Source organism: Vulpes vulpes, chromosome 4 (genome assembly GCF_048418805.1).
Source record: "Vulpes vulpes isolate BD-2025 chromosome 4, VulVul3, whole genome shotgun sequence".
Taxonomy (NCBI): domain Eukaryota; kingdom Metazoa; phylum Chordata; class Mammalia; order Carnivora; family Canidae; genus Vulpes; species Vulpes vulpes.
Window position 1 is genome coordinate 57,088,003 of NC_132783.1, and position 15,503 is coordinate 57,103,505.

The 15,503-nt window shown below is 37.1% G+C and overlaps 1 protein-coding gene across 18 annotated transcripts in view; it reads left to right on the top strand.

Moving 5' to 3' along the window:
* WDFY3 (WD repeat and FYVE domain containing 3) overlaps window positions 1–15,503 on the top strand; it is a 273,205-nt gene that overhangs the window by 104,721 nt on the left and 152,981 nt on the right. For 9 of the 18 annotated variants that reach the window (XM_072755751.1, XM_072755763.1, XM_072755747.1 and 6 more), the window contains 3 exons: window positions 996–1,119; window positions 9,107–9,160; window positions 12,844–12,953. In XM_072755751.1, coding sequence (XP_072611852.1) covers window positions 996–1,119; window positions 9,107–9,160; window positions 12,844–12,953 — 288 coding nt within the window. The remainder of the gene's footprint in view (window positions 1–995; window positions 1,120–9,106; window positions 9,161–12,843; window positions 12,954–15,503) is intronic. The other 9 variants (XM_072755759.1, XM_072755760.1, XM_072755764.1 and 6 more) reach the window with 1 other exon arrangement.

Below are 15,503 nucleotides of genomic sequence, written 5' to 3' on the forward strand. Positions count from 1 at the left end.
CACCAGTGAGAATGGCTAAATTAACAAGACAGGAAACACCAAATGTTGGAGAGGATGTGTAGAAAGGGGAACCCTCTTGCACTGTTGGTGGGAATGCAAACTGGTACAGCCACTCTGGAAAACAGTGTGGAGGTTCTTCAAGAAGTTAAAAATAGAGCCACCCTATGACCCAGCAATTGCACCACTGGGTATTTACCCCAAAGATACTGATGTAGTGAAACACTGGGACACCTGCACCCCAATGTTCAGAGTGGCAATGTCTACAACAGTCAAAACTGTGGAAGGAGTCAAGATGTCCTTTGACAAATGAATGGTTAAAGAAGATGTGTGTATACACACACACACACAATGGAATATTACTCAGCCATTATAAAGGATGAACACCTACCATTTGCTTCAATGTGGATGGAACTGGAGGGTATCATACTAAGTGAAATAAGTCAGTCGGAGAAGGACAGTCATCATCTGGCTTCACTTATACGTGGAATATAAGAAATAGTGAAAAGGACTATAAGGGAAAGGAAGGGAAACTGGGGAAAATTAGAGAGGAAGACAAACCATGAGAGACTCCTGATTTTGGGTAACAAAGGGTTGTGAAAGGGGAGGAGAATGGGGAGATGGGGTGACTGGGTAACGGGCACTAAGGAGGGCACTTGATGGGATGAGCACTGGGTGTTATACTATATGTTGGCAAACTGAATTTAAATTAAAGAGAAAAAAAGGAGAGGATACAGGAATAGTCTAGAGAATATAGAAGCAGAATGAGGGCCTGAAATGGTTGTCAAGTGGTTACTCATAAATAGTAAAAGAGTGATCACTCCTGCATTTACAATAAAATGGAAGATGAGAACATAAAAATAAACATTTTTCAGATTCAAAGTAGCTGTGTAAGAATACTTTTTTGACTTGATTTTCAAATCATAGCACACTTTGAAATGCACAGAATGAAGGGCAGTAGTTGACAATGCTTCATTAATTTTTTTTTCCATCCACAGGTTTTTGGAAATGCTCCGCCAAATACGATGACAGAAAAATTTTCTGACCTTCTGCAGTTCACAACCCAAGTCTCACGACTGATGGTGACAGAAATTCGAAGGAGAGCATCAAACAAATCCACAGGTATTTTATGAGCCCTGCAACAACAATTTGAATGAGCTATTCGGTAAAAGTGCTATTAAAATTAAAGAGAAAATTGACCCAGTTTTATCCATGTCGGTTTTAATTACCTGTCCATGTTCCCATTCTTACACTCTGTTCTGTTGGTTGATTCAGTAGCTCCCCAGTGGAGCACTTGTGCTCAAGGCCATTGTCTTTGGACCTACCATCCCTGCCCCTGCTCTCCCAAGAACACTCTGTTTCCTTCTGGCAAAAATCCAGATTCCTAGCATGACATTCAAGGCAAACCCAGTATCTGGCCATACGAATTTTTTTTAGTCTGCCTTTTATTTCTTGTTTTCTATATTTCAATGAAACCAATGTTCTTATAGTCCCAAACATGTCTGTGCACTTAATTTTATCCCTTACTTATGGTGTTTTACCCAGAAGGGAGACCCCCGCCACACCAGTATGTCTCAGTCTTTGAAGCTTGGATTAAATCCTACCTCTTGATGGAATGTTTCTTGATTCCCTTAATCAAAGGAAAAACTTTTTCTTTAGAACTGCTCTTTGTTTCTCACCTCCACCAGTGGTTATTTGTGTGTGCGTCTTTATCTTCTGTTAGACCATAAACTGCTTGGGTCCTTAACCTATAATCTTTATGCACAGTAAGCTGTTTATAAATGCTTACTCATAATTAGGTAATTTTAAACTTTTAAAAATAGCTTTCCTTTATCCAATATTAAGAGAAGTTTTCTTTTTTTTTTTTTTTTAATTTTTATTTATTTATGATAGTCACACAGAGAGAGAGAGAGAGAGGCAGAGACACAGGCAGAGGGACAAGCAGGCTCCATGCACCGGGAGCCCGACATGGGATTCGATCCCGGGTCTCCAGGATCGCGCCCTGGGTCAAAGGCAGGCGCCAAACCGCTGCGCCACCCAGGGATCCCTAAGAGAAGTTTTCTTGAGTTTATTTACCATTAGTCATTTTCTAAATTAACCACATGTCTGACGAATTTTTATCTTTACTTTGTTTTATTTTGTTATTTTGGTTTTGTAATGGTTGAGTGATAGCTTTCTTATTGAAGCATTTAGACTAATAAATTGGTGATTTAAATTCTCTTTATAATGTCCCTGTGGGCAATCACTTCTCTTTTCAGCTCATCAAATTACTATTTTTCCAATAGTAACAGTAATGTTTTTGTTATATAATCTTATTTTTAAATTTTTTATTTTTATTAACATGATATAGGCACATATTTTAAGGGTCCTATAGTTAAAAGGCTTATTGAAAACAGCATCTCTCTTCCATCATCCTAGTTCAACTTCACTTCTCACTCTTACTTATAAAAATTTTTTTTTGATATTTACTTCTGTGTCTCTAAATAGTGTGCTTACAGTGCTTGCCCTTGTTTTTTCACTTTTAGACATTGTCGTTTGACTCCCACAAAAGAAAATGAGACTTTCACTCTCTTAAACTCCTTGCCACTAGCTGTACATGCCTGCTTCCTAGACCCCTCTAATACTGCTCTCTCATTATTTGTTTAGATCAATATTATCTTGTTTAGGCTTTGAAAACACTATTTTGAGATGAGCTGTATGGTATGCTGTGATTTCTTTTCTTGAAAACTTCTTTTCCACCTCCATCTGAGTTAATAATTGCCTATTTTTTATTTACTAGTTTTCTAAATTTTCATCACACATTCATCCCCTGTTGCTAAAATGTTTTTCTGAATCTCCCCTTAATATGATTGAAGGCATCAGATACTCTGTCAGTTTCATCTTCTTGAAATAGCTCTTCCATAACTTCCTGGCTAGGTTAATTCATTAATCCGTGGTGGTTGCTCTGTAGGCCAGCTGCACAGCTGTCCCTTTCACATTTCCATTCACATTGTCTGGGATGTCTTTCCACTTCTTTGGAATGGAGCCTCTGTTTCTTGAATCTCATCACATCTTTTTTTCTCAAACCAACTTTCTCATTTTTGTTAAGGCATCTTTTCCAACAGCTTCCTGAGAAAAGATGTAGGGAAGTTACCATTTTCAGTTTTGGGGTGTGTGTGTGTGTGTGTGTGTGTGTGTGTGTGTGTGTTTTGTTTTGTTTTTTAGAAATCCCACTAGTGAAAAATTTTTTGACTGTTACTGTTTAAGATGGGTTCCTTTCTTTTTACCAAGGGAAGTGATGTCTTTAGGCTCACAGCCCATCAGGTACCAGGGCTTAGGACAACACATCATCTATCATGACTTTACTGCAGAGAGGGGAAACCTAAAACCAGGGGCTCAGCAAGAGAAAAGAAGGCACAGGTGCACCACCTGCATTATCTCACAGAAAAGTGTGCTTGGAAAAATCTTTAATGCCTCTCCATTCCTAAAGTATAAGCACAAATTCGATCTTATCAGTGAAGAAATAAACACACCTCTTATGATGTAGGCTACTTGAGTACTGGATTTGAATATCTGTTGGATGTTTGTAGGAGCCATTTGCAGATACTAGCTGTTTCGCTCCAGGAGACTTTGGGGCCCAGTGGAAGTTACAGGCCCTCCTACCAGAGAGTGGAAGCTACCAGTGTCATGGGAAGTTGAGTTTAGGTGTAACAACTTCCTGACATGGTCAGTTAAAGGGGGTGTCTTAGCTCTCAGTCCTTTTCCAGTCAGCCTGTGGTGAGCTCTCTGATCATTTTGGAAAATCTTGCAGCTTGCATTACATTTATCCCACTTTTAGTGGATATCAGTTTCTAGGGTGGGTATCATTTTATGAGAGAATTTTAAAATAATTTCTCCTTCATATTCTAAACTCCTACACTGACTGCTATTAAGAAATTTGAAGCTACCTAGATTCTTGTTTCTTTCTGTGACCTGCTTTTTGTTTCTTTTTTTTTGGTGGGGGGGTTCAGGGGCGGCGGGAGCATTTAGGATCCTTACTTTGGCTCCTGTTCTAAAAGTTCTTGATAACATGCCTTAGAACATATATTCTTTTTTTTTTTTTTAAGATTTTATTTATTTATTTAGAGACACACAGAGAAAGAGGCAGAGACATAGGCAGAGGCAGAGGGAGAAGCAGGCTCCATGCAGGGAGCCCAATGCGGAACTCGATCCCAGGTCTCCAGGATCACACCCTGGGCTGAAGGCAGACGCTTACGCACTGAGCCATCCAGGTGCCCATAGAACATATATTCTTATACATTACCCTGAGTATTTATTAGACCTTGAAGTCTGGGGAGTCACATCCTTTAATTTTGGGAAGATTTCGTGAATTATTTGTATAATAATACCCTCCACTCAGTTTTCTTTTTCTAGTCAGATGTACTCCTGAGATTGTCCCTCCCATTTTCTTATTTTCTCTTATTTTTTGGTTTTTGGCTCTATCCGTTTTATCATCTGTCCCTTCTGTGGAGGTTTTTTTTTCATTTGTGACATAATTTTAATTCCTAAGAGTTTTTTTTTATTTTTATTGGTGTCTATTCTTTCATAGATTCTCTTTTTAGCTCTGTTTCTTTCAGGTTGCCTTTTTTGTTAATTTGCTTTTGTCTGCCTTTGAGGTTAGAGAACTTGCTTGGCCATCTGCTCCTGTGTAAGAATGGAGCCATAGAAAGCTGCTGGGTAGCTCTGCAGTTGTGGGTGGGGCCTGAAACTGTGGGCATCAGCCCAGTGAGATCTTGCTAGGCTGTTCTGTTGAGTGTCTCCCTTGAGCTAGACAGAGTCCCCAGTGAATGTCCAGTTTCTCCTTGGAAGATATATGTCTGCCTCTCAGCATTTTGGAAGCCAAGTAGGGAAACGTCTGAGGACCCTCTGCATTCAGTGTGTAAGCTTCTGCTTGACCTCCACAGGTCCGCAGTTGTGCCTGGTGTGATGGCCTCACTCCCACCCCAGCTCCAGCACAGTCTCTCTCTAGTGAGCAGACCTTCGGTCTGGTGCCCACATAGTGGGATGGCGAGGGGGGGGGGGTGTTGCTGCTCTTAAGCATACTAGAGCTTCTGCATACACTCCCATGTTTACCTGTGCTTCCAAAGGTACCTGGTGCCACCAGTTCCTGAGCCTCTTGGGGGTTCTGTGGTAGTTTAGTTGCTTTTTCATTTTTCCTGTGCTTGCTTTAAGATTCTAGAGTTTGCTAAATCAGTTACCACTAACCTCTCTCCTATTTTAGTATCCAAAATGTTGCTTTCATCTTTCCTATTCTCTTTGTCCTTATGGGTTTAGGCTTTTTGAAAAATCCTTTTATAACCATTTTAGTGGGTGTATTAATCTGCTCAAGCTGCCATAACAAAATACCATAGGCCAGTGACTTAAATAACAGAAATTTTCCTTCACAGTTCTGGAGCCTGAAAGTCTAAGATCAGAGTGCCAGCATGCTTGGTTTCTGGTTAAATCTCTCTTCCTGACTTGCAAATGGTACCTTCTTAATGTGGCTTCAGCTGGAGGAGAGAGAGCTCTGGTGTCTTTCTTTTTTTTAAAAGATTTTATTTATTTATTCATGAGAGACACAGAGAGAGGCAGAGACACAGGCAGAGGGAAAAGCAGGTTCTACGCAGGGAGTCCGATGTGGGACTTGATCCCGGGACTCCAGGATGACGCCGTGAGCCAAAGACAGACGCTCAACTGCTGAGCCACCCAGGCATCCCTGGTGTCTTTCTTATAAGGGCATTAATCTCATCATGAGGATACCACTATCATGATTGCATCTGAACCCTTATTATCTCTCAAGAGGCTCCATCTGTGGTACCATCACATTAAGAGTTAGTGCATCACCATAGGAATTTAAGGAAGAGGGGCATGCTTCATTCCATAGCTGTGGACATGCTAGTGCATGTGCACAACCTTCCATCTTTAACTGGAGCCCGTGATGGAGTCTTTGGAACAACAGCCATTAAAATGTTTTTAGAATGAGGGACTAAATCTCTAATTCGGAAGTAGTACATTATATTAATTGATGTATGGATTTTAAAGTGGGATGATTTAATTATTCTTGCAGTCCTTAAAGCAAGTCCACTGAAAGGTAGTAAGATAGTTTAAGGTAACCTCCCGCCCTTGCCTTCTCCCTTCACCACCCACATCCTTTTGTTTTCCTGATTTCAGTTATTCCTGTAGAACTAAAAAGTTGCTCTTAACTATAAGAGTTGTATGTTTAATGCCTTTTTAGCTATTTTAAACAGGTAACATGAAGGGAAATTTCTTTGTTCTATACTGACTCCTGTCATTGCATTTTCTTTCTTTAGTGATATCTCTAGAATAAAATATTCCCCAAACTGTATTTATATTTGCTTTCCTGTTTCTGTCTTTAAATACCTAATCTGCATGTTTGTAGAAAAATGCTTTTCTGCACTAGAGATTCGATTTCCTAAATCCTTTTATGATTTCACATACATAGGATAGGTTTTTTGACATATTGAAAAGTATCTTAAATGGAGTACAAGGTGACTTATTGTTAATATGGTAATAGTTACACAAGGAGCTTTTTTTTTTTTTTAAACTTTTTATGTTGAAATAATTCTAGACTCACTGGAAATTGTAAACTTAGCACATAGAGTCCCCTGAGCCTCTCCTGCACTGGTGACTTCTTGTTTCTCAAGTATTTTTAAGATATATTTTTTACATCATGTAATTCCATATAATTTTTAGTTTTAAATTTTTGAAATTTATTAACTTCAGAATCCAATGAATTGAGATTCAATTCAATTTTTATAGGTATTATCTCCACAAGAGAAACTTTTCCTGATCACCCTATCTCAAATAGAACTTTTATCCTCTATCCCTATACCAGTGAGTATTTTATTCACTCACCTTAAGTAGTTCTTTTTTTTTAACCTTAAGTAGTTCTTCTAGAGCTTTGTCATTTGTAAGTATCTCATTTACTTAATTTTATAGTCTGCTATGTTCACCCCTTATCACCTAGAGAACTACTTGTTACAGATTAGATGCTCAATACTGATTTTTGTTTTTTTGTTACTGATTTTTGGTATAGGATTTCTCTGTTTGGTTGTTTTGTTTTCTTTAAATGCTTTGAAAATTGGAATAGTGATAGAAAAGCCAGACTTACTGATGTTTAAAAGGGAAGAGCATAATTTTGGAGTATCTCCTTAGTCTTTTTTTTTTTTTTTTTTTTTTTTTTTTTTTTAGTATCTCCTTAGTCTTAAAGAACTCTGGCTGGGGGAATCTTTATTTTATTTTTAGTCTTGAACATTGGAAATTTCTTTTGGATAATGTTGTTATCAAAAATACTTGGATGGAAGGGTGCTCAGGTGGCTTAGTCTGTTAAGCGTCTGCCTTGAGCTCAGGTCATGACAAGGTTCTGGGATCAAGCCCCAGATTGTGTTCCCTGCTCAGTGGGGAATCTACTTCTCCCTCTCCCTCTCCCCTCACCCCTGCCTGTGATCTCTCTCTCTCTGTCTCAAATAAATAAATAAAAATCTTTTTAAAAAACTACTTTCATAGAGATTTTTTGATCTTTTGGTTTTTCTAGTAAAACATTTTCAAGATCCCTAGGTTCATTCTGACATTCTGAGTCCTTTATTTATTTATTTATTTATTTTTAAAGATTTTATTTATTTGAGAGAAGAGCATGAGTTGGGAGGAGGGGCAAAGGGACAAGATGATTCTCCTCTGAGCGTGGAGCCTGACTCAGGACTTGATCCTAGGACCCTGAGATCATTACCTGAGCTGACAGGAGTCCACTGATTAACCAACTGAGCCACTCAGGGGCTCCTGAGTCATCTTACCTCTTGTATATCCCATTCTCATTTTCTGATTGCTGATTGATTTTTATTGCAGTAAAAAGCACATAACACGAGATTTATCCTCCTAACAAATTCTTAGCATATGGCGCAGTTCACGCAAAGTGAAATGTCCTACAGCAGAACTCTCGGACTTTTTTATCTTGTGTAACTGTAGCTTTATATTTACTGAACAGCAGCTCCCATCTCTTCCTTCTCCTGGCCTCAGCATCATTCTACTTTTTGCTTCTATGAGTTTGGCTACTTTTGATACCTTACATGACCTTTTATTTCACAGGAAGTTATCATTGAAAGTAATTTTGCTAAAATTTATATGCACATAATTTTTCTCTAAAAATTGAGCCTCTGTTGTCTATTTGTTGTGCATCATGGCAAAGTTATTTTTTCAGGACTTTTCTGAATTTGGTGTAAAGTACTTGTTACTTTGTTTGCTACCTAATTACCAGCACATATAAAGTCTTTTTATCAGATTGTTTCTAACATGGATTGTAGATATCTCAGTAGGAAGGTATGCTTATCTGCAATTCTGTTGTTTGAATTTATCCATCAGAATGTAGTAAAAATGGAAACCTGCAAAATGGGTACAAGGACTGATGTGTAATATATTAGGGCAACCAACTATTGTTTTTTCTGTTTCCCATAATTCTCTCTTGATTGTTGCCTCCATGTGGCATTTCTTTTTTAAGATTTTATTTATTTATTCATGAGAGACAGAGAGAGAGAGAGGGAGAGAAAGAGGGGCAGAGACACTGGCAGAGGGAGAAACAGGCTCCATGCAGGAAGCCCCAGGTAGGACTCGATCCCGGGTCTCCAGGATCGCACCCTGGACTGAAGGTGGTGCTAGACCGCTGAGCCACCCGGGCTGCCCTCCATGTGGCTTTTGTTAAAAATATGTAGTGGCTCTCAACTAATTTGAAAAAATTTATTATTTTGTGGTCATATTGTGTACAAGATAGAGTTTAAGATTTTTTTCCTACCCCCTGTAGGTATTTGTTGAGTGTGACTATGCAGTCTGCTTAGTTCTAAGGGCATATGGTCTGTTTATGTCATTGAAGCAAAAAATCTCCACCCATGTGAAATAGTATCTTCAGTTTATTACTAATAGCATTACTGCATAATAGGTGCTGCTGTTAAATACAATGGTGTGATCCCCAGTGGGCAGCAGCCTGGTGATGGAGAAGCTGGTGGATGCTTACCACAATTGGTGTCTTATATAGCATCTGTGGTGGGATTAGTATAACATAGTGAATCCCCAAGTAGACAACACAGCCTCTTTTTTTAAACAGAAAAACAGTGTGCCCCGCTGTCCTCCAAGGATTTCAAAGCCACAACACCCTCAGGTAATTTTCTCAAGGTGTGGTTGTGTATTATCAAATGAAAAAAGAGCATGGAAGCTTTGAGTTCTAATACTATTTTTCTGACTAACTTGTGGAAGTTTTTTTGAGATGGGAAGGAGTTTTTAGGGCTTGGTTTCTTCATTAATGAAAAATGTAATGATACTATGATGTGTTTCACATTATAATCTTGCATAAATTTGACAATGACTATGCTTTAAATGCAAAGGAAAAATTGTATTGCACTAACAAGTTTTGCATTCTGATTGTTCTCAATATTGTCTAACTGAATTCACTTACATTCTGTCTGTAAATTTCTTTTAAAATTGTCAATCAGCTATCATTTAATAATGAGGTCTGCTAACTCCATTTCTGTATTTTTCAGTTAACTGTATGTATTGAAATGCAGTGTGAAAACTAAAGCTTGAATCAAATGATTGGCAACTCTCAAGATGGGTTAATTTTAATATGTTCCTTTCATTAACTCTTACAACCTTAAGTTAAATCATTTAAATTTGTATTTGTTCGAAAAAAAAATAAATTTGTATTTGTTAAATATTAGTGAAAATGAAAGCTCCTATTGCAGTTTTTTTTTTTAACTAGAAGTGTCTTTATTTCAAAGTTTTAAGAAACTATAATTTGTGGAGGTTTAATTTAAAATTATTTTCTAGTGTAATTAAAAAATATTTTTAAGATGGCACTTAATATTAAATACTTTTACTGTGAGCTTCTTGACTTATTTAAAATAAAAGGTGGAAGAACCCAATAAGGTGTTTTGAATGGCAACATACTGAAAAAAGTAGGTGAGAGTAAAATAGTTTTTATGAATACATTTGTTATGTAAAGATCATTTGTCAATGAGGTCTTCTTCAATTTCTTCTCAGAAAAGAATAGTAGTTATTAAGTTGGTACAGTTATTAGATACTGTTAATAATTACACTATCTTGATCTTTTTCAGTATATTTTCATGTGTATTATTTAATCAGGTCATCAATCCATTGTTGTAATGGTTAATAACAATTAGAACATTGAGAGTTTTAAAAACTCTATTATTTATCTGTTCTGATCTTGAGGAATACCTTAATATTCATTGTCATCCAACACAAGAGAAACCACACATTTGTGTAAATGCCCACTCTTTCTCAGATAAATAGAACTGTTGCAAGCCAGGAGTGCATTTTTGGTGTTTTGGTTCTCAAAATAAGCATTAGCATTCATTGTTCATAATTGACAACTTACTGAATAGCAGTTGTTGAGTAGCAGAAAATACCTTTTTGTCCAATTTTCTTTTAACATTAATAGCATTATGTTAAAAAACATGGGTAGCATTCAAATTCACTCAAAATGTGTCTTATCTATAGCTCTCTAGCTTTTGTACCGGGAAGGTAATTTTGTTTATTTTTTCAGCATCTTTTTAAAATTTTCTGTCAGAAGCATAGGTGGTATTGACCAGTTCAGTTACTAATCAGCTTTTTTGTTGTTGTTATGAAATAGAATTTTGTTACATTGATTTCACAATGGAATAATCAATTTGAAGACTGCAAGTAGTTTTTTAGTATGTTGAGTTACGAAGTTGAAAATGCACAATTTAACACCAAAGTTGCCTAACTTGTACAGAAGCCTAGGAAATGAAAGCAGAGCATTGCAGCCTTTGAGAATTTTACTCACTGGAAAGGAGTCCTCTTTCTTACATGAGCATTTAATTCCTATCAAGGAAAGAGAGCTTATGTAATGTAGTGTTAAAACCTGGTCCATTACAGGCTTGCAGGAAAACTTGCAAATCCGTATTTACCAATGGTCTCAAACCACAATTGCTAAAGAATGTTTCCCAGTGGCATTCTTTTATTTGTTTGCTTCCCTCTCTAGAGAGACCTTCAAAATTTAACTAGCCTTAAATGTTGCTTTCTTTATATTGTTACTCCCCTTCTCAGAACTTTTAGGAATCTTTGTTATCCACAGTAAACTCAAACACTCTTGATGTTTGTAGTAAGTTGAGCTCAAAGTGTCCTTCTTTGATCTCTTTAGGTTGATTTATTCACTCATTTAACAGATATGTATCTAGGACCCACTTAGTACCAGAGATGTACTTTATACTAGGGACTGGTAGTGTGAATAAGGCAGACAAGAAGGAGTTCCCATGGTGATTTTTTTTTTTTCTCCAGAGAGGGGCAAGAGGGTATAAATCAGTGAAAATATGAATACAATAATTTCAACACGTTTAAGATGTTGAAATATTAGAAATAAGCCAGGCTTCTGTTGGCTTCCCTCTTTTCTAGTAATTTTTTATTTAATCACTATCTTTATCTCTTACAGGCTAGACAGCTTGGATTTGAATATAAATTTTGTCACTGACTAGCTATGTGGTTCTAGGCATATTACTCATCCTCTCCATTTCTCAATTTGTATTATTATGACAGGTTTAAGAATAGAAAATAACTCATAAGTTTCTTGTAAAGATTAAATGAGCTAAATCCTCAAGTACTTTAAAGAGTGTTCTACAATTAAGACTTAGGAAAAATTTTAGATAGCTTATTTTTACTATTAAAATATTCTTTCAAAGTTTTTAAAGATGAAACATGCCTAGCATAGTATCCTATGTAAGTCTTGTATTCATTCAATTATTTGATGAAACACTTTTATCTTGATTTTCTTAAATGGAGGAAAAAAAGTACCTCTAAGGCAACCTAAATTCTATTTATTCTGCATTTTGCATTTTTATCATGTGTGTTAAGTGTACATTAGCAACTTATTAGGTTGGTTTGATATGTGAACAGATGGGCTTCTTTTCTGACAACTTTAATTCATCTCCTTTATTGATATAAAAATTGATGACTCTATGCCGATGAAATTAATCACATGGTTTGGGATTTGTCCTTTTTCCCTTACCTCTGAAGCCGTAAATGACTAAATTTACTTTCATAGGTTGCTCCAATGGTACCATGCTGTGCATGACACCATTCCCACTGTCAACTGCTCAAGTCCCTCCTCACGTGTATCACTGTGGCAGCCTCATGATTTGTGTCACCTCTACCAGGTGTCTTTGCCCTTCCAGTTTATTTTACACATCACCACTAAATAGTCTGAGAATGATCCTTTCATCATCTACTTTGCTCAAAAAAACTACATTTGCTTTCTTTTGCTCAGAGAGTCAAATACAGCCATTAGATTACCTTCCTTCCTAAATTGGCTTTGATTTTCTATCACTACTGTTGATACTAGACTCTAATTCTCAAAATGCTCTTGTAGAATATTAACCCAGTGTTATTACAGTTCTTTGTCTTGATCTTGCATATTAGGCTCAGTCTTCTATTTTCACTTTTGTTTTAATACTGTGCTTTTAATCTCTCTGTTCCCTGCCTTCCCTCCCACTTCCTAGACAAACGTATCCTTGTTTTCCAGGTACGTTTAGCTCACATTTTACCTTTCTCATGACTCTTTTTGACTAGCTCATGACGTAACTATCCCTAAAATCTATAGGTTGACTTCTGTGTTTTTGTGTTGATCTGATGATATACTGTAAGGGCCTAGATATACCATTAAAATATTGCTCTTTTTAACATATTTTACCTAGAGCATGTAATTGTGTTGATATAAAGATGTGCTTAAATGATCGTTTTTCGGCAGGTTTTAAGGAAAAACCTCTTTATATGTGATACCCCCCACCTTATGTCTTTCCTTTGGTTTTATAGAAGCTGCAAGTCGCGCCATAGTCCAATTTCTAGAAATCAATCAGAGTGAAGAAGCCAGTAGAGGTTGGATGCTTCTGACAACAATTAATTTGTTAGCATCCTCTGGTCAGGTAAGTTGTTTTTATGTTTGGTAACTATTTTTTTTATCCTCTTGGAATTTTGTGAAATTTATCACTGTATCCAAATAAGATTTTAATATAACCATTGTATTCTTTTAATCTTTCTTACACTTTACTTCATGCTACTTACAGCATCTCTATGAGGAGGTTTATGTTTTAGAAATTTTAAACCTGAGGAAATGCCTAACTTAAACAGTGTTTTCCATCTATGTCACCTCATAACACGCGTATAGAACACAGTACCATCCTAGGCATAGCAGTGGACTTCCTGTGACTGTAGACAAGGAGCCCAGGAGCTCTGGCTCCATCGGACCCAGACCAACACTTCTGTAACTCATGTTAGGGAACTTGCCTTAGAAGAATCATCTGAGGTCACTTCACTAATAAGGTATATATGACATTGAAAATACTTTTAAATTTTCTAATTTTTATGGAAAATATGGGAATACTGACATTTTCAGGATAATATATATTCCCTTCCTGCTTAATTTATTCTGGAGATTGCCCCCTGCCCCACCAATCACCTTTAAAATATCTGCCATGATCTGTATTGCATCTACTTGGTGATGAGCTATTTGGATACCTGATTATTGGTCTGTGATGTGGACATTCAAGAGGTTTTTGCAGCCTTCTACAGTTCCAAATAGAATTACCCAGAAAAGTTAGTACTAGTCTTGAGAATGGTTATTACGGTGGGCTTTTCAAACAACTCATGTCATTTAATAATTGAATTTACAAAGGTAGCTGTGACACTAGTCTGTTCTACAGTGATGGGCCACAGCGGAAACAATGCATATTCCTTAGTAATCATGTCCTGACACTAATCACTAGCCTAAAGTAGTAGCACTTGGAGTTTTTTCCTTTAGAATCCCCTTTTTTGTTTGCTGGTTTAGGTTTGTTTGTTTGTTTCTCAACATCACAAAAGGAATCAGACCAATTTGCTTTGATGTACCTGGGACTTTCCAGATTTTAGCCTGCAAGCCGCACCTCCCAGACAATCCTTGAGTCCTGGGCAAATAGAGGTATTTATTTATCCTAAGTAACCTTCAGATAGTCCTAAAGAGGCCCACTGTTTCATGTATCTGTGACCATACCAGAAAACTATCAAAATGTCCGTTCTATTTGCTATTGATTGTAGCTATATGTCTCCATGCTGTACAAGAAATTTGGTTGGGTTCAGAATAGCATGTAAAAATAATCATTTTTAATTGTGATATTTCTAAGTTTTATTCATATTTTCTGTAGATGCTATCTTTTTCACATGTGAACAGAAAGTGTATCCTACCAGAATACTTAACACAGTAGAAAATCAGTAAATGTGGATTAACTTAAATGTGTACAGATAGACAGATTGCCTTAAAAGTATAAGAAAAGAATCAGGAGAAACCGAATCACTTTTTGAAAAAATTACAAATGATGTTGATTACTAGTTTGGATACCAAGTTATACTTTTAGTCTATCAGTTTTAAAATGAGAATGAAAAATCATACCATTTTGCCTAATGTAAAGGGAAAGCTAGTAATAACCTAACTAGAAAAAGAGACATTTTAAAAAAAAATTCAGTGTTAAATATTTTGAGTTGACTTTTTTGTAGGCATCCTAAATCAACATGTAGATGACAGAGATGGAGTAGATGAAGACAATACTATAAAATGCAGTCATGGGATCCCTGGGTGGCGCAGCAGTGTAGCACCTGCCTTTGGCCCAGGGCGCGATCCTGGAGACCTGGGATCGAGTCCCACATCAGGCTCCCGGTGCATGGGGCCTGCTTCTCCCTCTGCCTATGTCTCTGCCTCTCTCTCTCTCTCTCTCTCTCTCTGTGACTATCATAAATAAATAAAAAAAAAACATTAATATGTTTAAAAAAATAAAATAAAATGCAGTCATGGGGTATAAGTAGTGCTATGAAAATTGAAATGTGAACCTTACAAATTTCGTAGGTGAGGGTAGGAGGAAAGATAAGGAATTAAAGCTTCAGACATGGTCAGACCTTTAATGTCAGGGAGTGCCTGGGTAGCTTAGTAGGTTAAGCATCTGCCTTTGGCTCAAGTCATGACCCAACTCCGCACCAGGCTCCCTGCTTAGCAGAGAACCTGCTTCTCCCTCTCCCCTCAACTTGGGCTTTCTCTCACTCTCACTCTCTCTCTCTCTCTCTCTCTCTCAAATAAATCTTTAAAAAAATTAATAGGGGCAGCCTAGTCGTGCGGCGGTTGAGCGCCGCCTGCAGCCCGAGGTGTGATCCTGGAGACCCGGATCAAGACCCACGTCAGCCTTCCTGCATGGAGCCTGCTTCTCCCTCTGCCTGTGTTTCTGCCTCTCTCTCTCTGAATAAATAAATAAATCTTAAAAAAAAATAAATAGACTGATCATCAGGTGTTTGGAGACATGGGATAACTAGAAATAATCATAGTGGGAAGAGCAAAGGGTTTTTAAAATACTTAGAAGGAGGAAATAATACTGGAGATGTAGAAAGGGTCCAGATGATGCAAGGGATTGTGATTTTTTTCCCCCCAAAGGATTGTTCTTTAGGTTTTCTCTCTC